This window comes from Dreissena polymorpha, chromosome 4 (genome assembly GCF_020536995.1).
Source record: "Dreissena polymorpha isolate Duluth1 chromosome 4, UMN_Dpol_1.0, whole genome shotgun sequence".
Lineage (NCBI taxonomy): Eukaryota > Metazoa > Mollusca > Bivalvia > Myida > Dreissenidae > Dreissena > Dreissena polymorpha.
The window spans coordinates 25,779,352-25,804,885 of record NC_068358.1 but is presented as its reverse complement, the minus strand read 5'-3'; the positions used below and the strand labels follow the sequence as shown (position 1 = coordinate 25,804,885).

Here is a 25,534-nt window from a genome sequence, read left to right as displayed (position 1 = left end):
CCTCATTAGTAAAAAGGTTCCATAAATGACAATTTCAAACATTGTCAATAAATTGAACTTCTTAATAATGATTTAATGTTTAAGTTTGCAACATTAAATATCTTAACACAATTTATTGCATAGCATTAATTAGTTGTAACACATATTATAAATACCAAATATGTGTTTCCCCATTTAACAACCTCGCAAACCAAATTATGTTTCTTTAAAAAAAAGCAAGACGTCATACGGTGAACATGCGACATCAAGGTAAAATATTATACATGACGGCGTCATACAATGATCAGCCTTTAAACAATTCAAGCTTTCAAATTAAATCACATTAATGATTTTAACAATGTTGATTGCAAATGTTCAGAGGAATCTGTTGTATTGATTGTGTGTCCATTTGACTTTATTACTTTCATGCATGGCTTGCATGTTTAGAAGAACCTGTCACATTGATCATGTGTGTTTCAGTTGAATCTGTCACATTGATTGTATGTTCAATTGTATATGTCGCACTGAATGTGTGTATTAGCTAGATCTATCATACTGATTGTTTTGTGTTAAATTGAACTTATAATATCATTGTGTATGGTCAGATGAATCTGTAACATTTTGTGTGTTCAGTTGAATCTGAAAGTTTGATTGTTGTGTTCAGTTGCAGCTGTCATTTTGATTGTTTGTTCATTTGAATCAGTCATGTTCTATCTTGTGTTTAGTTGAATCAGGCATGTTCACTGTTTGTGTTCAGTTGAATCAGTCATGTTCACTTTGTGTGTTCAGTTGAATCAGTCATGCTTACTGTGTGTGTTCAGTTGAATCAGTCATGTTCACTTTGTGTTCAGTTGAATCAGTCATGCTTACTGTGTGTGTTCAGTTGAATCAGTCATGTTCACTTTGTGTGTTCAGTTAAATCAGTCATGTTACTGTGTATATAGTTGAATCAGTCATGTTCACTGACTCATACATGCCATACGTCCCGATTGTCCGGGATTGTCCCAAAATGAAGAACGTGTCCCGCAGTCCCTGAAATCTGTCAAATGTCCCGGATTTTACAAAATCCATTTATACATGTACCTTATCTTAGGCTTAACTGCACCTCGATTCTGTGTTCCCACTAATCCGCAGCGTCTCCATGGCAATGCCTACCCGAATATTGATTCGCTACATGTCAAAATCAATCAATTAACAGGGGTCCTGTTATCAAATCGATTGTCTCACGTTCGCAGTCGAACCAAAAAGGCAGAATTGTTTAATGTGGTTGTTAATTGGTTTTAATATACTACCTTGCGTAAGGCCAAAGGAGTTGTTCACACAATCTGAATCCAACATTGTTGAGTAAAAAAATTATAAGCAGGTTATGTTCCACGTTTTACTGACAAAGAAGACGAGTCAAAAAGTTAAGCATATAAATTGTCATCCTCACTAGTTTATTTCTGTCTTGTTCTAAACACTCAGTAATTATAACAATTAAAATAATAATGAATTAGAATTGTGTTCGCAGTTGTAAGCATCATTGTGACTTGCCGTTATTGCGCTAGATTTTCGGACGCTCTTTTTGGACACCCTAATGTATCCCAGAAAATTATACTTTTAACTCTTATTTTCTTCCTGCAGATGATGTGATATGTACACAAAAGCATTTGTTGCTCTTTTCTAACACGAAAAACACGTGGCTTGTATCTAGTAGCGGAAGTAGTTGCGTTTAATTTGACGTTAGTAGATGTAATGTATTTCGGATACTGTAGGCTTTCGAATTTAGCAATTAACGATGTAAAAAAATGCATATAATTCTGTCTATATATATCGCTATATGTATACCTGTCCAGAAAATCGGCAAATATCCCAGAAAATTGAGCTCAATGTCCCGGAATTGGTCTGAAAATTTATGGCATGTATCACTGTGTGTGTTCAGTTGAATCAGCCATGTTCACTTTTTTGTTAATCTGAATCAGTCATTTTCACTGTGTGTGTTCAGTTGAATCAGTCATGTTTACTGTGTGTGTTCAGTAGTCAGTCATGTAACTGTATGTTCAGTTGAAGCTGCGTGATGAGACCTCGGGGACGGAGTATGAGACAGAGGCAGGTGTGTTGATACAGACAGAGAGGCATATGGACTTCTGGAGGGAACTGCCTGTCATCAACACAGAGAATTCATTGCCAGGTACTTTCCTACTTAAATGAATCAATACTTGAGGAAAGGAACTGATTGTGTTAACTTTATAAATTGTTTGAATGGCTTATATAAGTGTCTTTTTGATTTATAATAATTATTGCATGAATTTGGAATTGAAAGCAAAGATTCAAGATTGTGTTCACAAAAACTATTTATGCATTAATTCTATTATACTAAATATGCATTAAGATTTCTGAAGGTTTCAATATTTATTTGAACATTTTTTGTACATTATTTGTACATTTGGTACATTAATTGTTCCTGTTTGCACACTTGTTAATCCATTCTTATCTGTTTTGCATGCAGCAGCCGTTTCTCTCTCAGAAATAAAGAGAAAATGGCTTTATGCAAACAGAATAAAACAAGGACAGCCTGACATCAACTGACGAACTGTCCCAGTTTTAAGCTGTTTGCTGCTCAGAAGTATCCTATGGTTAGAAATGAAGCCTTTTAAACTTAAATGTAGTAAGAAGGGTCTTTAATTTAAGATGATTTTTTAAGGGACAACAATTGATGCATGATGGGTATCTGAGTGGTAAAGGGATCACGGTTCCCAGCAATCTTCAACATATTATCCTCTTGTTGGTCCATTCTAGTGCACACATACCTGTGTAACAGAGCAGTAAAGGGATCACTATTCCCAGCAATCTTCAACATATTATCCTCTTGTTTGTCCATTCTAGTGCACACATACCTTGTTGAGGTGCACTCTGGTGCAAGGTTTGAGCAAGGAAGTGACGTTGCTGTGTACATACAACTGTACGGGGACAGGGGGGACTCAGGTCTGCGCAGGCTCATGGACTCGAAACGAAAACAAACAGCGAGAAGTTTGCTGGAAACAGGTAGGCATAGTGAAGTGAAGTCAAGGTTAGAGTTGTAATATTAGCAATTCTAAATTACATAATTATGTACACACATTTGTGTTAGTACATTGATTATGACAACACTTCAAGCAATATTCCAATTTGAAGTTTTTATATTCATATTATGTTTCATGTCATATTTTTCAAGGTAGCAAATATAATTTTTTGAAATTAACAAACATCATTTGAACTTAAAAATCTTAGATAAACAACTTCAAACAGTAATGCATGGCTTTATGGAAATGTATGTCCTTTCAAATGCAGGTGGATGTGTTTGAAGTGCCAGCTGTTGACCTTGGCCAGCTTTTCAAGGTGAAGGTCACACACAATGGTAAAGGTCAAGGGTCAGACTGGTTGCTGGAGAGGGTGGTAGTGAGGGCAGGGGAGGACTCGCGGACCCAGTATGTGTTTGAGTGTCCCGAAGGGCTGGAGGAGGGGTCAGGAGTAGAGGATGTCACTGTGGAGTTACTCCTCACTGACACGTTGGATTACCTCCTCCCTTTAGAGCCAGAACCCCTGGCCCCCAAGGGGACATTTAAAGGTATCGTGTGAATTTATAATGGTTTGATAGAAGATAATTGTGTTTAAAACAAAATAAAATGTAAGCCATCTTTGCTATGTGCCCATATTTATAGCACAAATATAAAGTTCAGTTGCCTTTTGCATCACACAATAAATATATAACTGTTTTCACTCCATTTTTATGTCTTGTATATTTTCTTTGTATATCGTGTCCTACCAATATGAATGTTTGCATTAGTGCAGGTGGTGACTGCACAGTGAAGGTTGTCACTTCTGGGGAGACTGACAGCGGTACTGACTTCCAATGTTACAACTGACTGTGTATGGGGATGCAGACAGCACTGGGCCCTACCCCGTGGCACCATAGCAGCTGGATACTTCTACTCAGGAAAAAACTGACGAGTTTGATGTAAAGTATATGATTGTGTTGCAGCTGCTATGTTTGAGACATTACATATTGATTGAAATATTTAATAAAATATAATAATCGTTTTTATAGGATATCATTCTAAGCTATACAGTTCACACAATACTTTGAGCTTACTTACCTGAAGTAATGGTACCTGAATGTCCGGCCTCTGCCAAATGCTCTGGCTAAGATAAAAACTGCCATTTCCATATCACCCTTTCTACTACAGGTATTAAGTTAAAAATTCACACGTGTTTGGGTGATGGTTTGAGATCACAGACCCAGTTCCCTACCCATGACCTGCAATTTAGCCGAATTGTGTCCCTTTTTCACGTATAAAATTGGTAAAGATAAAAACATGAAACATCTTCATAGCACTCAATCTACTTCAGCTGTTCAATGAATTTGCTTACATGTGTTTGGAGTCATTGTGTGAGATCACTGAATAAGTTCCATGTATCTCACCTGCATTTTAGCAGAATTATACCCCTCTTTTAAACTTCTTGTTAATGTTTGCGTGCAAATATTCCAGATTTGTATATATACTATGGACCTTGAAATAATGATATATATGTGTTCAAGGGCAACCCTGATAAATTTGGGTTATTTTCTGTGTAGGTAGCATAGATGCAGACATTGCTTGAAAAGTCAATTAAATTCACAGAAGTGAATGGGTAAACAATCTAAAGATTAATATATATAATTTAGCATGGTCTCCTTTCATGTTTTGCTTAACAAATCTTTATCTTTTTCTTCCATATACTATATAACTACTAAAGATGTTCATTTTAAAATATGTCATTGTGAAGAATAGTCTAGCATGCTGTCTTGGGACAGCTCTTGCATAAAAATATTTTTAAAATGTTAACTGGTTCAATGTCAAATAATTTACTTTACAGACTGATCATTACATATTTCTGTCTGCACAGGTGTTCCTGGACCCAGAGGTGATAGGTCAAATACGCAAGATCCGCCTGGAGCATGACAACTCAGGCAAGCCATGGCAGGTTGACAAGGTGGGTACTGTTAGACATGTCGTGTGATAAGAATAAGAAAAATATTGTGAACATGTTTAAACCTTTTTAGAAGTGATAAGGTCTTTGTGATTTAATTTTTATTATTTATCAGAAATCCAAGCTGTTGTTTATGAGCTGACAACAAAGATAAAACCCTTTCCCAGAAACAAAGTGAACATTGCTATATGCAACCAGCATAAAACCATAACAGCTTTGATGCTGTTTGCTAATTATGGTATCGAAATAAAGCTTTAAAATTTAAATCTATTAAGAATGGTCTTTAATTTAATTATATTTTCTTAGGGCCAACAATGCCTCAAAATGCGTATCTGAGTAGGAAAGGGTTAATGATGCCATGCTTCTTCAGAGTTGTTAGGGTATGCCTTGCTGTTGCAGGTGGTCCTTGTGAGCAAGACAGATGGTGCCCAGCTTGAGTTTCCCATCTACAAGTGGCTAAGCCTGGAGCAGCCTGGCTTTGACATTGCTGTGGAGGTACCTGTGTCCGGGCATGACTGGCCGGGTGAGTAAGGGGAGGGATGGGGGTGAGGCAGGGATTGGGCAGGCTTTTATATTGGAAGGTGACAATGTTGCTGGTAATTTGTGTTTTAGACAATTACAACCAACAGTGGTTACAGGCCTGGAGGCAGTTTGATCACATATCTTAAGGGGGATCTTACGTAAGATTTGGTCGTACTCTTATTCTAAGTATGGTGAACTGTTTTGATCAAAGAAATCACAGCTAAGATGTTGAAAGATTTTGCTTAAAGTTGTGATTTGGTAACCCAATCTTAGCATTCGTAAAGATGGCGGCCATAGGAGCTTTAGATGAATTTTGACCATGGGAAAGGAGGCTGTTTTCGAAATAAATTTTTTTAGCATCAAATGAAATTGTTAGTCTTGGATTTAAGATAAGATTTGCTAAGATAAGATCTGTTGATAAAACGGCCTCCTGGAATTTGGATGTCTCCAGACTGATGAATTTTAGTAATTTGACAGGTGTGACATGTCAATCAATTAAAGATCCAGTTGCAGTATCTAAACCATTTACGTTGAGTGCAAACAAAGAACATCAGAAAGTCAAAGCATACCATTTTTAATGTCATAAATACTGACCTGCTATCTCATGCTTCTCCTTTCCAAGGGGAATTAACTCATCCGGAATTTTAACTGGGAATCCGCCACCTCAATACCATAATACAGGCCAGGTTAAACATAGTGCAATGCAACCTAGCCAAAAATCGGTAACCAACCCTCAATATTCTTTACGGATCGACCAGGTGTATACGTGTCTTTTACGGCTCTGAATTGAAAATTGTTTTTCGATTTATTTCACTTGGTTGATTGGGGTTTTGAATAGATATATTGTGTTATTTATCTTTTTATTTCTCATTCGGATTAATTTGTGTGGATTTAATTGATTTTGTTTCATTTGTAAAAGGTAAGCCATGCTTGTTTTTATTGAACAATGGTTTATTTCTACCATGCTGGTTTTTTCAGGCGCAAACGACCACGTGCAAAACGTGCTCTTCTAATACATCGCTAGAACGTGCAACGCATGTTCTTCTAATGTGTAACGAGATCGTGCAAAGCGTGTTCTTCTATTGACAGATTGTTTATCATTTGCCATTTTGTTCAATAATGATTTAATGTTCTGTATGACAATCTAATTGATCGTCATTTATTTTTCATCTGTTTTGAATTAAACTTTGTTTAATTTATGATCTACGGCAGTTTTATTATAATTTTCATTATGGTCAAATAATGATTTTATATGCCGTATGATAATCTGGTCTGTGACCAGTTTATGGTGGAATATGTTTTTGCTCTTGTTTTTCATATATTCGACTACATGACGGTCGCAGAAAACAAGAGTGGGATAAATACCCGGTGACTTCGCAGACCATGGATGACAAGTTGCAGCATCAGTCACCGGGTATCGGGCACGATGGCGACTGTACTATGCTAAGTCTCTTAAAATCGGTCAACATCAGACCATATGGCGACACCCGTCAGCTGGTCTTTGCCTGATGGCATTGGTCAAGGACATCGGCCAATGCCGGACCATTTGGCATCCGCCATACGGTCATTATCCGGTGACAACACTGGTCATGATATGACCGGTACGTCACCGGGGACGTTGATCACGGACATTTGGCTCTGCATTGATCGAAGTCTGACCGGTCGGTCCAGTAACCGGTCCGTGCCAGACATTTTATGACCTGCCGGTCACCGGTCATGTCACTGGTCCGGTCATGTCACCGGTCCGGTCATTGATCACCGGTCTGGTCATTGATGACCGGTCAGGTCACCGGTCAACAGAATGTCCGGTCACCGGTCATGTCACTGGTCCAGTCATGTCACCGGTCCGGTCATTGATCACCGGTCATGTCACCGGTCCTGGTCATTGATGACCGGTCAGGTCACCGGTCAACAGAATGTCTGGTCACGGGGCATGTCACTGGTCCGGTCATGTCACCTGTCCGGTCATTGATCACCAGTCACCGGTCCGATCATTGATGACCGGTCCGGTCACCGGTCAACAGTCATCAGTTAGGCCTGTCAACGATACACCAGTCACCGGTCAAGAAGAAGAACTCGGTCTTCATCATTGGATAATTCTTCTTCCTCCTTTCGTCGTCGAATGCATCGTCTTCATCAAGGAGTAGAAATCGGACACGCTCTTCTTCGTCGAGCAGTTCTCATCGTCGCGGCTCTCGTAAGCGATCACATCGTCACTCATGGAGACGGTATTCTAGAAGATCTCGGTCTCATCGCAGCCGATCCACATCTCGACAGCACAGCTGATCCAGATCTATCTAGACATCGCAGGAAACGAGGAGGTCGTCAACCTTCACAGAGACATCATCGGACTTCATTGAGCATAACAGTATAGTTATCGAACATACCTCTCCTTCATTGAGCAGTTCTTGGCTTGTAAGCGATCACGTCAACGCTCACGGAGACAATATTGTAGGAGACAATATTTCCAGCGTAGACGAACAATATTTTGAGGCATCGCAGTTATATGGCATGTTGCCACTTCTCACGTAGGCGTTAATGAACCTACTAGTCATATCGAGGTTCTCCATTTTATTCCTTTATGAATATCATGCCTCCATTCCACGTGTGATGGTTTTTCTTATGGCATCCACACTTGTTGCAGTCACCGAGCCGTATTTGTATACAAACACTAGTTCGTTTAACTTCAGGCTTCGGGATAAGGTGTTTATTTCTCCACTACAACTACAGGACACTATGCCTATTTATACTGATAATCTACCGTTGTTTTCCGGTTAACATTATCAGATGACTTCGTCGATGGTCATTCTTCTGCACCAGATATTTCCATTCTGACGCAGTTATATTATATCGGTCCGGTACGATCACCGGACATCGGTCACCATTCATCGGTCATATCACCGATCACTGGTCACCGGTCAGAATAAGTAGTCGTTCATCATCATCGGACTATTCTTCTCCTCCTCTTCTTTGTCATCGAATGATCCTTTGTCGTCTGCTTTAGTGATATCTCATCCCAATCAGACTGGATTTTTGGCACGATCTTCTTTTCCGAGCAGTGCTTGACATTTATATCAGACCATATGGATTCCACCATTTTTCGGTCTTTAACTGGTACGTCACCGGTCATATTATGACTGGTCCGTTCACCTGGCTACAGTTACCGGTCATTGACCGGTCCAGTTCGGTCACCAGTTACCAATCACCGGTATTCCACTGTGTTTTCATCGGTCAATTTTATAGTATCACGAGTATCATCTACATTACCTAGTGGTATACCCCTGGCTATGATTGTATTGAATACTATATTTTATGGATTCAACAATCTACATGACATTTTGTGTTTTTCAATACTGATGTTCTACTGGCGACCGTTGGTTACCAAATCCTCTCCGCTGACTTGGTCTATGGTTGATTTTCCTGACCAGCTATCCATTCTGGTGCTGGTTATGACCTACTAATACTAGAAGATTATGAAATACCTATATCTGTTATTTCTACTTCTATCTCAACTGGCTACATGCAGACTACTGGTCTTGCAGATAGATCAGCTGAAGCGGGCTCGGAGTCTAGCATTGAGGTCGAACATTACTATTTGACCTCTATTAATTTATGCTGGAGACCCAAAGGATGAATTGTTTTAACCACCTTTACCTGTCGGCTACAGACTTTGCAGTCAGTGTCACGGAACAGTTGGGACACATAAGTGACACTAGAAGGATTAGCAAGACGACATTTCTATTGCTCCTACAACAGTGCATATTTTCAAGGTACTGGAATCAACAAGAGTTCTGATACATAGGATTGCCTTTCAGATTGACCGCATGGCGGCTACAGTCTTGTAGATGGCTTGGGAGCTATAAACTCAGATCTTAGATGCTAGGATCTGGAGGGACCTCATCTTAAAGTTCTTCTTCTATTACACTTCTGGCCATAACAGGCCGTCTTCCTATAACTGGTCGTATTCCTTTCGGAATTCATCCCGGTTAGGAGTCTTGAAGTAAATGGATTAATCAAGTCAGAGTTGAAGACTTCCAAACATTCTACCAGCAAGGGTGGACCCCTTAAGGTTACTCCTAGGGTTTTCACCTTTTTCTGCCATCACACCTCCGATTCTGGAGGTACCACTGTCAATCATATTTCCGTACTTCTCAAATCGATAACTTCACGACCTGTATTCTCCAGGATTTTAAAGGCGCCTTTTATTGGTTCAACAAGAGGCTATATACTGTAGGTAGGTCATAAACTTATAAGTGTTAAACATTTTCCTATTCTACCAATTTTCAAGTGTGTTGGGAGTGGGAAAGTTCGGCTTGCCGTGATTTCTTTCTCCACCCATCCTTAACTAATGGTTCCGGCCACCAGTCGGTATTTACCGGTCCGGTCACTGGTCTATCTGCTGAGACGTCTTTTCTTGCGTCCGTTTCAGCTTTATTTTTAAGTTAATTGTATTAATCTCGGGATAATTAAATGACACAGATTTCCATCTTTTTGTCATTATTTACCACTATTGAGTGGTGTTTAGATTATCTCGGCAAGAATATAGTTTATTCTACCACAACCTTCCTTACATCTTATACAGATGTGAGCAGAGAGGGTTAGGGACGATCACATAGAACAACGTATCTTGATTTTCTCAATTATGTGGTATCCTAATGAATATCACCTGCACATCTACATCTTAAAAGCGAAAATTCTTTTCAGCTGTTTTTCATTTACAACACATTTTCACGGTTCCTTTGTGATGGCTTCAACTATCACACATTGGTCGTGGTTTACTTACAGACACGGAGGTGATCATATTATCACTCCTTGTATCTGGAAATCAGGAACTTATTCGTTCTTTGCAAGAAGAACAAATTTTCTTTATCGTCTTACTCATACCAGGTCGTCTCAACACCCTGTGGGACGTTTTGTCTTGCAGTTCTTTCTGTCGAATTATTTTTCCGTTGGGTTCAAATAAATGATTGCGCATGCGCTGCAGTGATTTTGCAATGGAGTACAAAAATTGATGCATAGTATATCGAATAACGTTGTTTATCATCTAACCCTAGTAATGAGCGTTATGCGATCGTAGATCGCAGTATATACCGGTATGCTGAACAGCGTCAATAATGCAGTTCACAGAAATCGATCCAGCAGGGTGTGCGATTGTTATACATTCGTCCACTTGACATAAACTGGAATATCTTGCTTCTTGGTGAGTCTTTGGAATAACTGAGTTTTTGCCATAATTTCATGCAATTTACTTAATGAACCATGGGATTATAGTTCTACGACCTTTTAAGTCTCCTTTACAATTATTTTCAGGAAACTTCTTCACGGGTCAAATATCATATCTCAGAGAGACATATTTTTACTGATCCAAACATGTGCCACTACATGTCTGGCCATTATTTAGTTATCTCTGCAGAAGAACGTTTTTCCGTTAAGAGTTTCAATCCTTGTTACTTGTGCAAGGCTAATTCCATCAGAACTGTATAAAGGTTCTATGGAAATTCTTTTTTGACTGGGTATTCGAGAGCAAAGTTATTACCTTAATCACTCTGCTAGATACTTAGAGGTTTTTCTCATCTTTTTCTTGATGATAAGAAATTTGTTCTTTTCTTCATTAAAGGATAGAGATTATGCTTTCGTATACCTTGTTTTGTGTAAGTCATCACAACTCTGTGCTGTCTTACCTATTTTGGTACTGATCCAAGCTATGGAACGTCAACACTATGTTTTTCGTTCCTTAACCTTCTTAGGCGGTTTTGGCTTGTGTTACATGTATTTGGATGCTTAATGAGCTTCCTATGAACCTTTTTCATCAGGCTTATTAACAGTTCCAATATAATTTTAAGATGGTTTTCCTTCTTATTATGGCTTTTACCATACGGTGAAGTGAAATTCATGCTTTTTCTGTTGAATACGACCAATTCCAGTTGGATCTAATGTCGTCTTCACTTTGTTGTGAAAAAAAAACACCTTCAAGTTTCCAAGTTTTTCTTAAACTGGTAGTCATGAAGGTATGAAGTTCTATCTTAGCAGTGTTAGTCGGAAGTCCATTCGAGGTTCTCAAAAGACACTCTTCATTTCCCTAAAAAAGTGGGGGAAATGTGTCTGCGTCTTCTATTTCTTGGGGTTAGACCTTGACTAAGGAAAGTTACTCTTATCTCTATCTAAGGATTCGTTCTTTTTTAGGATCTGACCGCATGAATTAAGATTTCTGTCTGCTTTGTGGGCATATATTAATCACACCCCCACTTTTTGACGTGCTCTAAGCTGTTTTCTGGAGGAATCCTGCCACCTTTGTCATCTTTTTATCTTCGTTTTCTGAAGTGCCAACAATACAATTTGTATATGTTTGGGCTTGTTGTGGTTTCACTAACGGTAGTGTCTTCTTAACAACATAGACATATTACTTTGTCCGAGAAGTCATAATTTATACCGATTTAACGAAGATTACTTGATAACCCTTGTTTAGGGTTTTGCTATCATTAGCTGATAACCCTGTTTATGGGTTCTACTGTGTTGGGAAAATTTATACGAACCTTCCCACCGCAGATGCAAAATCAGCATGATATAGCAGGTCAGTATTTATGACATTAAAACAAATTTTTTAAATAAAATTCATTTTAATTATTAAATACTTACCTGCTATCGGTAAGTAATACCTCCCACCCCGCTATTCAATTAATATTTTTGTATATATATTGAAAGAATATTGAGGTTTGGTTACAGACTTTTGGCTAGGTTGCATTGCACTATGTTTAACCTGGCCTGTATTACGGTATTGAGGTGGCGGATTCCCAGTTAAAATACTTGATGAGTTAATTCCCCTTGGAAAGGAGAAGCATGAGATAGCAGGTAAGTATTTAATAATTAAAATGAATTTTATTTAAAAAAATTGTTTTAGCAAGATATTAATTGACAATCGGACCCAATGTGATTGGCCAAGGGTATAAAATAATGAATGCGCATTTTCCTAGTGTTTGAAATAACCATATTTTATGACATGAGAAAAGAATTCCAATTTCTTTACTTAAATCTAAAAGAAGTGCCAGAACTCAAATCTGTTTTCCTTGCCATGATTTGATTTTATATCAAGTGTCTTAACAAATTGCACACAATCACACATTCACATGTATGTAAGTGTTGTACACCTCTTCAAATTAAATTAACTCCGATCTAGGTTGGCATGTGTATTGGATCAAATCGTGTTTTACAACCAATTAAATGTCTTTCTATTTTGTCTTATTTGCTGGTTTGTATATGTGTTGAAAGATCTTGAGTTTCTTAATTCTGCAGCTATGTAAGAAATACAGAGGTAGATTTTAGATTTTCATGAATTGTGATAGACTTTCAGTAAACTATTAACTTCTCAGTCTTTGTCACAATAAACAATTGTTTGTTCCCATTGTAGGTCTGATATTTTGTATATGTATGATATTAAATGGAAATAGGAAGAAGAGCCATAATGCAGCCAGTATAGCTCCAGACTAGCCTGGGCATACATGCTGTCTGGTCAGGGTTACATTCCACATGCAGCCAGTATAGCTCCAGACTAGCCTGGGCATACATGCTGTCTGGTCAGGGCTACATTCCACATGTGGCCAGTATAGCTCCAGTCTAGCCTGGGAATACATGCTGTCTGGTCAGGGCTACATTCCACATGCAGCCAGTATAGCTCCAGACTAGCCTGGGCATACATGCTGTCTGGTCAGGGCTACATTCCACATGCGGCCAGTATAGCTCCAGACCAACCTGGGCATGCATGCTGTCTGGTCAGGGCTACATTCCACATGCGGCCAGTATAACTCCAGACTAGCCTGGGCATACATGCTGTCTGGTCAGGGCTACATTCCACATGTGGCCAGTATATCTCCAGACTAGCCTGGGATACATGCTGTCTGGTCAGGGCTATATTCCACATGCGGCCAGTATAGCTCCAGACTAGCCTGGGCATACATGCTGTCTGGTCAGGGCTACATTCCACATGCGGCCAGTATAGTTCCAGAACAGCCTGGGCATACATGTTGTCTGGTCAAGGCTACATTCCACATGCGGCCAGTATCGCTCCAGACCAACCTGGGCATACATGTTGTCTGGTCAGGGCTACATTCCACATTCAGCCAGTATAGCTCCAGACTAGCCTGGGCATACATGTTGTCTGGTCAGGGCTACAAGCCACATGAGGCCAGTATAGCTCCAGACTAGCCTGGGTATACATGCTGTCTGGTCAGGGCTACATTCCACATGCGGCCAGTATAGCTCCAGACCAACCTGGGCATACATGCTGTCTGGTCAGGGCTACATTCCACATGCGGCCAGTATAGCTCAAGACTAGCCTGGGCATACATGCTGTCTGGTCAGGGCTAAATTCCACATGCGGCCAGTATAGCTCCAGACCAACCTGGGCATATATGCTGTCTGGTCAGGGCTACATTCCACATGCTGCCAGTATAGCTCCAGACTAGCCTGGGCACACATGTTGTCTGGTCAGGGCTACATTCCACATGCGGCCAGTATAACTCCACACTAGCCTGGGCATACATGCAGTCTGGTCAGGGCTACATTCCACATGTGGCCAGTATAGCTCCAGACTAGCCTGGGCATACATGCTGTCTGGTCAGGGCTACATTCCACATGCGGACATTATAGCTCCAGACTAGCCTGGGCATACATGCTGTCTGGTCAGGGCTACATTCCACATGCGGCCAGTATTGCTCCAGACCAACCTGGGCATACATGTTGTCTGGTCAGGGCTACATTCCACATGCAACCAGTATAGCTCCATACCAGCCTGGGCATACATGCTGTCTGGTCAGGGCTACATTCCACATGCGGCCAGTATAGTTCCAGACCAGCCTGGGCATACATGTTGTCTGGTCAAGGCTACATTCCACATGCAGCCAGTATAGCTCCAGACCAGCCTGGGCATACATGCTGTCTGGTCAGGGCTACATTCCACATGCGGCCAGTATAGCTCCAGACTAGCCTGGGCATACATGCTGTCTGGTCAGGGCTACATTCCACATGCGGCCAGTATAGCTCCAGACTAGCCTGTGCATACATGCTGTCTGGTCAGGGCTACAAGCCACATGCGGCCAGTATAGCTCCAGACTAGTTTGGGCATACATGCTGTCTGGTCAGGGCTACATTCCACATGCGGCCAGTATAGGTCCAGACTAGCCTGGGCATACATGCTGTCTGGTCAGGGCTACAAGCCACATGCGGCCAGTATAGCTCCAGAACAGCCTGGGCATACATGCTGTCTGGTCAGGGCTACATTCCACATGTGGCCAGTATAGCTCCAGACTAGCCTGGGCATACATGCTGTCTGGTCAGGGCTACATTCCACATTCGGCCAGTATAGCTCCATACCAGCCTGGGCATACATGTTGTCTGGTCAGGTCTACATTCCACATGCGGCCAGTATAGCTCCAGACCAGCCTGGGCATACATGTTGTCTGGTCAAGGCTACATTCCACATGCAGCCAGTATAGCTCCAGACCAGCCTGGGCATACATGCTGTCTGGTCAGGGCTACATTCCACATGCGGCCAGTATAGCTCCAGACTAGCCTGGGCATACATGCTGTCTGGTCAGGGCTACATTCCACATGCGGCCAGTATAGCTCCAGACTAGCCTGGGCATACATGCTGTCTGGTCAGGGCTACAAGCCACATGCGGCCAGTATAGCTCCAGACTAGTTTGGGCATACATGCTGTCTGGTCAGGGCTACATTCCACATGCGGCCAGTATAGCTCCAGACTAGCCTGGGCATACATGCTGTCTGGTCAGGTCTACAAGCCACATGCCGCCAGTATAGCTCCAGACCAGCCTGGGCATACATGCTGTCTGGTCAGGGCTACATTCCACATGTGGCCAGTATAGCTCCAGACTAGCCTGGGCATACATGCTGTCTGGTCAGGGCTACATTCCACATTCGGCCAGTATAGCTCCAGACTAGCCTGGGCATGCATGCTGTCTGGTCAGGGCTACAAGCCACATGCAGCCAGTATAGCTCCAGACTAGCCTGGGCATGCATGCTGTCTGGTCAGGGCTACATTCCACATGCGGCCAGTATAGCTCCAGACTAGCCTGGGCATACATGCTGTCTGGTCAGGGCTACAAGCCACATGCGGCCAGTTTAGCTCCAGACTAGCCTGGGCATACATGCTGTCTGGTCAGGGCTACATTCCACATGTGGCCAGTATAGCTCCAGACTAGCCTGGGCATACATGCTGTCTGGTCAGGGCTACATTCCACATGTGGCCAGTATAGCTCCAGACCAGCTTGGGCATACATGCTGTCTGGTCAGGGCTACATTCCACATGCGGCCAGTATAGCTCCAGACCAGCCTGGGCATACATGTTGTCTGGTCAGGGTTACATTCCACATGCGGCCAGTATAGCTCCAGACCAACCTGGGCATACATGCTGTCTGGTCAGTGCTACATTCCACATGCCGCCAGTATAGCTCCAGACTAGCCTGGGCATACATGCTGTCTGGTCAGGGCTACATTCCACATGCGGCCAGTATAGCTCCAGACCAGCTTAGGCATACATGCTGTCTGGTCAGGGCTACATTCCACATGTGGCCAGTATAGTTCCAGACCAGCCTTGGCATACATGTTGTCTGGTCAGGGCTACATTCCACATGCGGCCAGTATAGCTCCAGAGCAGCTTGGGCATACATGCTGTCTGGTCAGGGCTACATTTCACATGCGGCCAGTATAACTCCAGTCCAACCTGGGCATACATGCTGTCTGGTCAGGGCTACATTCCACATGCGGCCAGTATAGCTCCAGACTAGCCTGGGCATACGTGCTGTCTGGTCAGGGCTACATTCCACATGCGGCCAGTATAGCTCCAGACCAGCTTGGGCATACATGCTGTCTGGTCAGGGCTACATTCCACATGCCGCCAGTATAGCACCAGACTAGCCTGGGCATACATGTTGTCTGGTCAGGGCTACATTCCACATGCAGCCAGTATAGCTCCAGACCAGCCTGGGCATACATGCTGTCTGGTCAGGTCTACATTCCACATGCGGCCAGTATAGCTCCAGACTAGCCTGGGCATACATGTTGTCTGGTCAGGGCTACATTCCACATGCTGCCAGTATAGCTCCAGACCAGCTTGGGCATACATGCTGTCTGGTCAGGGCTACATTCCACATGCGGCCAGTATAACTCCAGACCAGCCTGGGCATACATGCTGTCTGGTCAGGGCTACATTCCACATGCGATCAGTATAGCTCCAGACTAGCATGGGCATACATGCTGTCTGGTCAGGGCCTGCTTGGGCATACATGCTGTCTGGTCAGGGCTTATAATGAGACCACAAAACTGTGACTGACTTTAAAGCGGACAGCATAGTTCATGATCAGTGTTGTGCAAATGAGCTGGCTGGTCTGGAACTAGAAGGTCTAGGACCCATTTTCAATACGAAGCTCGATTGTCAAATATTAATACACAGACACATGACATCTTTAAATAATGGCGACAGTGCAAGAATATGTTTAAGTTATCCTACTTACAGTTGAATTCTGTGATAGTTTAACCATTTTTGCAATAGTAATTTATACCTTATTGTCCTTTATTGTATTATGCATTCTCTTTGAACAATACATTGGAAAATTATAAAATTGTTGAATAATACAACCTCAAGCTAACACCTCTTATATGGTTCTTACTTTTGTTGCCTTTTCAGAAATTCCAGGTACTGTTTGTAGAGAAGTATAATGGCATTGTTTGTAGACCAGTAATCTGGTATTGATCATAAACTTGCTTCCTAGACTTTGCCATGTTAATACTCCCACCTTGCTACCACCAGTATCAGTATTTAGATAATTTAATGCATGCCATATAATCGTGTGATTTCCCTTGCAGTGGTTTGTGCCACTCATATTCTGTTGTGGTCCCATGTTTTCTCTCTGATAATATCAGCCTAATGTTTTGGTTGCATGATGGCTAGCACTATTCATATGTAGACATTTTTATGTATAAAAACAATGTTAATTTGGTGCTGTGTTTCTGCCTTTATATGTATTTTTTTCTGGAGAACAACGTGTGTACTATAGAGATGGTTTTTGTCTTTTGTCCATCAGCCATTTTAAAACTGTAAGTCATCAATATTTACCTTGCACACACTTTAGTAGCAACATTGCTGAAACTTCATGAAACTTAGTCAGTTCATTGAGCATATGATATCTAGTTCAAAACTGGTCCATGCGGGGGTAAAAAAACTCGGTCACTGGGTAAAGATGACAAAAAAATCCTGGTGAACTCTCTTAAAGTTACATTTTTAACCTTCTGTAACCAAGTGAAGGGGATCTCCTTGTAACAGGAACTCATGGGAGCGTCATTTAGCTAACAGGAGCTCTTGTTGAATACAAGTCTGAATATGCTTCTTTATTTTCTTATACCTGTTTAATCTGCATTGGTATATATTTATAGAAAAAAATCTGTGTTTTTTCATGCCAATGTTATTATCTAGGCTTTTTATGCTAAGCATTTTTATCTTTTTGCTCATCCATATTTTTGCAATGCTTAAGCCTAATGTTTTTATTAACAAAATCCTTAACTCACTGTGAACATTAGATTGTTTATGCTATAATGGAATTTTATCTGTGTTTGCATAAGATTCTGTTTATTTTGGCTGTATACATTGAATGCAAACATTTGTTAATGTAATTGTTTTTAATATTTTTAAATTCCTTGAAAAATAACAATTACATGCACTTTAAACTTATGTCTATTATTATACAACAGCAGCTCCAAATATAGAGCTAGACATTATGTAGTGCTTTTTATACAAATTGACATAGTAGACAATTGCCTTTATGCACTGAAAGCAGCCATAATAATTATCATGCATGTCAGTATGGTTTGGTTCTCTTTACATCAAAACAGTGCAGCCATAATGTGAGAAAAGACTCTAAAGTGAAAGATATGTTTTTTTGTCCTTACCGGTGAAACCAGAGGGGACTTATGTTTTGCGCTCTGTGTGTCTGTCAGTCAGTCAGTCAGTCTGTCACACTTTTCTGGATCCTGCGATAACTTAAAAAGTTCTTCATATTTTTTCATGAAACTTGAAACATGGATAGATTGCAATATGGACATTATGCACGTCTTTTCATTTTGTTCCTACGTCAAAAATTATGGTTGCTATGTCAACAAATATATATAAAAGAAATCTGACAATGGTGGAGTTTCACCGGTAGGGGACCATATTGCTTGACAATAGTCTTGTTACTCTTAATATTCTTACAGTTAATCTGTTTCTCATAAGTATCTTAAAACATTGAGTTGATATGGTATCCCCAATACCCAATCACAATTTCTGCCAGATTAGCCCTGTGAAGATGTTTAGCTGTGTTGTGATTCCAGTGCGGGAGTATGTTGTCTGCACTTTGACCGGTGACGGTTTTGGGTCTGGTACAGAAGCTGATGTCTATGTGAAGTTGATCGGCACAATTGGAGACACTGGCAAGAGGTTCCTGGTACACAATCTTGAGAAAACAGAGCCCAAGTTTGACTCTGGACAGGTACTATCCATTCAGTGAGCATATATGAGCCTCACTCTGGGGAAACAGGGCTTAATGCATGTGAGGAAAATGTTGTCTCAGATTAGCCTGTGCAGTATGCACTTGATCATGTGGGATGACATTTTACGCTTAAAATGAATTTTTGCTGATTAGCCTTTGTGGACTGCACATGATAATCTGTGAAGACACTTTATGCACATGCATTAAGCCCCATTTTCCCAGAGCGGGGCTCATAGAGAACTCCATTTTGTGTTATCTGTTCTAGGCATTGTCTGTGCAATATCATATTACTGATCTCTAACAATAACAATGTAAGAATAAGTGATCATATTATTAGAACAAGACATATTATCAACAAAACTATGGTATACATGTCATGTTATTACAATGTGTCAATACTTAAGCTTTTCATTTAAAAAGTTTGGCATAAATGTATGTTGTTTTTTTCATAAAATAAATCCTTTACTTTGTCTGTGCAACCTTAATTTTATGGCAATAATATTATTTGAAGCTTTAATTGTATCCACTTTGAATGCTCAGTAAGAAATTATAGGCTCAGTCTGCTTTCACAGATGAAACTGAATACTGGCTGTAGATTTATCCTGGATTCAAGGACTCTTTCTTTTGACGGAATATTAGAGAACTTTTTATGTCCCCCACTATAGTAGTGGGGGACATATTGTTTTTGCCCTGTCTGTTGGTCTGTCTGTTGGTCTGTTGGTCTGTCTGTTTGCACCAACTTTAACATTTTGCAATAACTTTTGCTATATTGAAGATAGCAACTTCATATTTGGCATGCATGTGTATCTCATGAAGCTGCACATTTTGAGTGGTGAAAGGTCAAGGTCATCCTTCAAGGTCAGAGGTCAAATATATGTGGCCAAAATCGCTCATTTTATGAATACTTTTGCAATATTGAAGATAGCAACTTGATATTTGGCATGCATGTGTATCTCATGGAGCTGCACTTTTTGAGTGGTGAAAGGTGAAGGTCAAGGTCATCCTTCAAGGTCAGAGGTCAATTATATTTGTTTCTAAATATGATGTGATACCAATTGTAACCCATGAAAAAACTTGCTGTTTACTGTTAAACCAATGTTCTTTAAGTTTTTGCTTTTTAAATGGGTTTTTTGCTGTTAAATGACAGATAAGGATAAATTAATAAGTTCAATATTATTCATTGATGATGTTGCTGTTTCCAGCTGTCAACATTTCTCGTGCAAGCTGTAGACGTGGGCAGACTGGTTCAGGTACAGATAGGTCACAACGGTACTGGACCAGGCTCGGGGTGGTACCTGAAACAGGTGGCTGTCCGGGAGGGCCTTGACTCCAGCGAGACATACATCTTCAAGTGTGACAAGTATGATATGAGCCTGGGCTTAATGCATGCGTGTAAAGTTTCATTCATCAGCAAAGACTATTCAGGGACAACACTTTCCGCTTTTGTGGAAGTTTTCTTTAAAAAGGAAATCTCTTTTAAACAAAAATCCAAGTCTATAATTTGACTGCAACAGTGACGACACTTTATGCACATGCATTAAGCCCAGTTTTCTCAGAACGTGGCTCATATGTATGATAAGTTTGTTGTGTGTGATCTATGAAAAGTATGTGGTGTGGTACCTATGACAATTGAGAACATATATCACATAGACAAATTGTTTTAGAATCATTATTGGTTTCAACATTCAGTTGTTTTTATCTAGCTGTTCATGGTGCTCCATTATCTGGTTGTTTATCTTTAACAGCTTATGTGACATTTAAGGGACCCTTTATGGACTAAATGATTTCTTTTTATTTACTTGTAGAGAAATATAGTCTAACGAGTGAATTTATTGCTTTTAAAAAAGCATGTAACACATGTAAATATTCAATTGTTAGCCTGCTTACTGCTTGATATTAACACAGGTGGCTTCATGATGAAAAGGATGATCACCTAACAGAGAGGCTCCTGAATCTTGACCATGTGGAGAAAACCCATAAACCTCTGTCAGTCATCACAGCAGGGACAGCCAAACAAGCGGACAAACCTGAGAGGCCAATATTAGAGGCGCATAGCGACGTACAATCAGCTCCAAGACAGGATGATGGGGGAGATGATGAAGAGGACACTGATAGTGTGGCAGAAAGTGTCCCTCTGCCTGGTGAACTTCTGGAGGATAGTGTAGCTGAGCTGAACGAGCCTAAAGGGCAGCCTGATGGACGGAAGAGGCCTGTCAGTGCAGATGACTGGGATGGAGACGAACAGGATGTCAAGCCACGTGAAGAACAGGTCGAAACTGAGTCAGATGGAGCTGAAGGGGAGGGTCAGGATGTGCCAAAAGAGTTAGGTAAAGGAAATACAGGGGAGCCTACAGAAGGTCTTGAGGCCGAGTCACTCAGTGCCAAGCCTGGGACTCCTGGCACCAAGGCAACGAATGATAAACTTGATAAAACCAGGGTTTCTTCATCTGCCAGAGATCGAAAGTCTGGGCAGGATGAGGGATCAGGTCAGAAACCAGTGTCAAGAGAGGGCAGCCTCACATACAGAGTGAATAAAGAAGACTAGAAATCATGTGTGTCAAACATGGTTATCATTTCATGTGTGTCAAACATGGTTATCATGTCATGTTTGCATCAAACATGGTTATCATGTCATGTGTGTCAAACATGATTATCATGTCATGTGTGTCAAACTTGATTATCATGTTGTGTGTGTCAAACATGGTTATCATGTCATGTGTGTCAAACATGGTTATCATGTCATGTTTGTCAAACATGGTTATCATGTCATGTATGTCAAACATGATTATCATGTCATATGTGTCAAATTCAACAGTAATAATCATCCAATGCTGCAAAAAATACAAGCAGTCATGTTTACAAATGAAGCAGGGATCATATTGCCAAATTATTCAGATATTGTTCTTGTTTTGTATCATGCAACATTTGAAACAAACTTCTTGCAATGATGTCACTTGGAATTACAAATTTGATCTGCATTGTCTCATTTGTTACATTTATATATCCATAAAATCATGAGGTGCTGTTTATTTTATTTTTAACAGGATTGTTTTCTGAGAGTGCCAGTGTTTCATTCACATTTTTATGTTACGGTGAAGGTGTCTTTAATGTTTAAATTGTTATTTTCTTACCCATTGGACTTAATCTTTTTGTAATTAGTTTTATTGTTGAGTGATACTGTTTTTAATAAATTTGTTTTGTGGTTTTGTTTTAAAGAAATACTGTTATTAATAATTTTGTCTTATTTTTGCGTTGTATATTCTTTAAATTATTATTTATTAAGATATTATTCAGTCTGTCCATCATTGTATATAGAAAAACATGTCTTACATGTATAACTGGGCTTGTTTTAATTACTGCATTGAAAGCAAGTTGTTATTTATTAGGTGTTTGTGACACCAAGAGCTTGTTTATGATTTTAGTGAACATAAGTTTGGTATGCTGTTCTTTGCTATACGTTTGACTTTGTTTATTTTACTAATTTTAAATTGTGACAATTGTACAATGTATATGTGTATCGATATACAAGTGTATCTAAAATGTTTAGGTCCATTTATTAGTTATGACCCTGCCATGGTGTGCCATGTAATAGGCTTATGGCTGGCCGTAGTAGTGTATCTTTTTTATTACATACATAGCCTTAACATCATTCAATAAAAACTGAAATGGAAACCTCTTCATGGTTTAGCATAATTTATCAATGTTCAAGCTATTATTTATAAAGTATTCTTAAATGGCTTTACATGATGTGGCTTATTCTGTTCATGTTGGTCTCATTTAAACTTTATGAAGAATATTGGGGTGATGCCAAAGGAATTCATCATGTGCCAAAATATCTGTACCTGTAAGTGGAACATTTGTATTGGTGCATCTTTTTAGATTTCAATTTGTTACATAACCTTTTCAGACAAAATCAACACTACTTGGTTAAGTAACTGATATAAAAAGTTATTCTATAATTATATCTAAAGGAGAATCGAAAAAAATAATCTTAGAATGAAGTTAATACTATACATAGTGGTGGCACTGTTGTTATGGTTTTACTAACTTTCCCTTCCTCCTTTTGTGACAAAGGGAGGGTTGTTTTACTAAGTAGGATGGATGTAATGTTGCCTATAATATTGTCTTATGATGTAGAAATCTACTGATACCTCTGAACTTAAGTTAACCATTAATGGCATTGAAAAAAAATAATTGAGCATATATCACAAATTTGTGTGTTTTTATGTTATATTTATGTACATAAGGCACTGAAAATCCTGACATGTCAGAGGCTGTGATAAACACAACATCTGTAATAGCATGTGATAAACCCAAGATCTGTGATAGCATGTGATAAACCCAAGATCTGAGATAGCATGTTCCTGTATGCTGGAATGCTGCCATAATATCTGGTATATTTAATTCCATTTTCACACTTACAAAAACTCTTATACATAAATATCATTTATTTAATACACTGTATTTACATTTATTCAAACATATGGATTTTTTCATCATTTATTTTATTGATTGTTTTCATGTATGGACATGTTTCGTTTTATTTTATTGTTAAATTAATTCTGCATCTAGATTTGTATATGTCTTATTGATTTTTAGTTTGTTATGCTCCACCAAAAAAATTTGGGGGGGGAGCATATAGTCCCCGCTTCGTCTGTCCGTCCGTGTCTTCGTCCGTCCGTGCACAATTTTTGTCCGTGCTATTTCTCAGCAATTAATGACCGGAATTCAAAGAAACTTTATGGGAAGCTTCACTAACAAGAGGAGATGTGCATATTATCAGTGGGTTCTGGTCGGATGATTTTTCACAGAGTAATGGCCCTTTGAAATTTTCTATAAAAAAATATTTTCCCCCAACTACTGTGCCCTCAAGACGTTTCCTTTTATCTGAATATATAGTGCAATATTGTGACAATAAAAACCTTTGGGGAGCATCACCCGTCTCCGACGGTTTCTTGTTTTTTTTAATTTCTGTTTATTAATAGGTACATTATAAACATTTTATATTTAAATTGAGTTGAATCTTTGATAACACATGCAAGAATGAAAGGATATAATTAAAATTTTCAATCGGCATGCTGTTATAGAAAAAGACAAAAGTCATGCAACATAATGTAAATGATGAAAAATAGTGAAACATTTTACCTGCTTTCTGGAAACAGTAATTGTTTTATGTGTAATGAATTTGTATGGAAGGATAAAACATGTTTATCTGTTCTTGCCATCTTGTCCTTTGATAAATATGTTGTGTAATGAAATACATGTGTTTTCGTTCCAGAGTTTGACATATCAAATTAATAATATAATGGCAAACTGCAGAGCTGATTTTTCCTTTTTTTAGCTCTATATCAGTAACGATGGCCCAAAGTAGGTGTGTGCGTGCGTTTGTGCATGCAAGTCCTAAGTATACTGAATTACAGTTTGATGATCATCCAAATGAAGGTTTTACACGACAAGGCTGGCATATTAATCTTACAATATTATAAAAAAAATCTTTGGCGAGATGATGAAAATATTAGCGTTTAATTGTAACAAGATATTGCTAAAACATATTAAATTGTTTGTGCGTGATTGTGTATGTCGATGTATACGAGGTCCTTCAGAGCCTTGACGCATTATGCTCGGAGTGAGTCCCAGTACTCATACCTACATGCATTTGCTTAGTAGACACACGAAAGTTGGGACACATTTTGAATAAAGCTGTACTTTACAGTTATTTAGTCATAACTGAAAGATCTTCACATTTGAGAGGGTATATTATTGTGGGATGAAACCCAAATTAAACCCGGGTTGCATAGGTTAGAAGCGAGTGTACCAATCACTGCGCTTACCGCAGAGTCGAACAGAACAAAAAAAATCTGAATCGAACCTTAAAATAGTTTTGTGTGATCTGTCGCGCCACGTAAAATAGTCGTCAACAATTCAACGAAAAAGCAGAGTAACAAGACAAAATATCCACATATGCCGCGATTTGAATTAAATCAGCATTCCAAGTGTTACACACTCAAGTAGAACACAGAGAGATTTGTTAACTTACCTTAAATATAACTTAAATTATTGTATCATGATTGAAAACAAAAGACCAATTCAAAAATGGATGCCATTTTAACTTACAAAATGTGTACCCCTACGTCAAACGTGATGCGGTATGTATCCCGTCGATATTGTTGATTTTAGTGTATGTCAACTCTTCGTTTGACTCACCTTTTTACTAACTGGCATACATGTATAATACATGCAAACCTCTTCTGAAGTCGCATTGATGTAGTGGATTTGGTGTCCGCCTAGCAACCGGGAGGTCACGGATTCGATTCCCACTAAGAGCGCTCCTTCGATCTACCCCAAAGAGATCAAGAACTGGTTATGATTCCAGGAAACGGACTCGAGAGCGTTAAAATAAGTATAAGGCTTCCGATGCAATTTAGCTTAAATTAATAGGTTTAATCTAAACTAAACCTCTACTTGGTAATGTAACTCACAAAATGCTTATATGGATACATATCATGTTT

At 39.7% G+C, this 25,534-nt stretch overlaps 2 protein-coding genes across 2 annotated transcripts in view; both read left to right on the top strand.

Annotated features, from left to right (window-relative positions):
• Window positions 1–804, top strand: part of LOC127878295 (ubiquitin-protein ligase E3C-like) — a 19,914-nt gene extending 19,110 nt beyond the window's left edge. Inside the window, exon 17 of the mRNA XM_052424814.1 lies at window positions 769–804. Coding sequence (XP_052280774.1) covers window positions 769–804 — 36 coding nt within the window. The remainder of the gene's footprint in view (window positions 1–768) is intronic.
• Window positions 805–3,869: 3,065 nt separating this feature from the next.
• On the top strand, window positions 3,870–24,343 carry LOC127878294 (uncharacterized). Its single transcript, XM_052424813.1, has 7 exons — window positions 3,870–3,884; window positions 3,917–3,955; window positions 4,885–4,971; window positions 5,368–5,491; window positions 18,868–19,025; window positions 20,228–20,385; window positions 20,931–24,343. Exons 1-7 carry the CDS (start codon window positions 3,870–3,872, stop codon window positions 21,568–21,570), a joined length of 1,221 nt encoding a protein of 406 aa, XP_052280773.1. The 3' UTR covers window positions 21,571–24,343.
• Window positions 24,344–25,534: the final 1,191 nt, after the last annotated feature.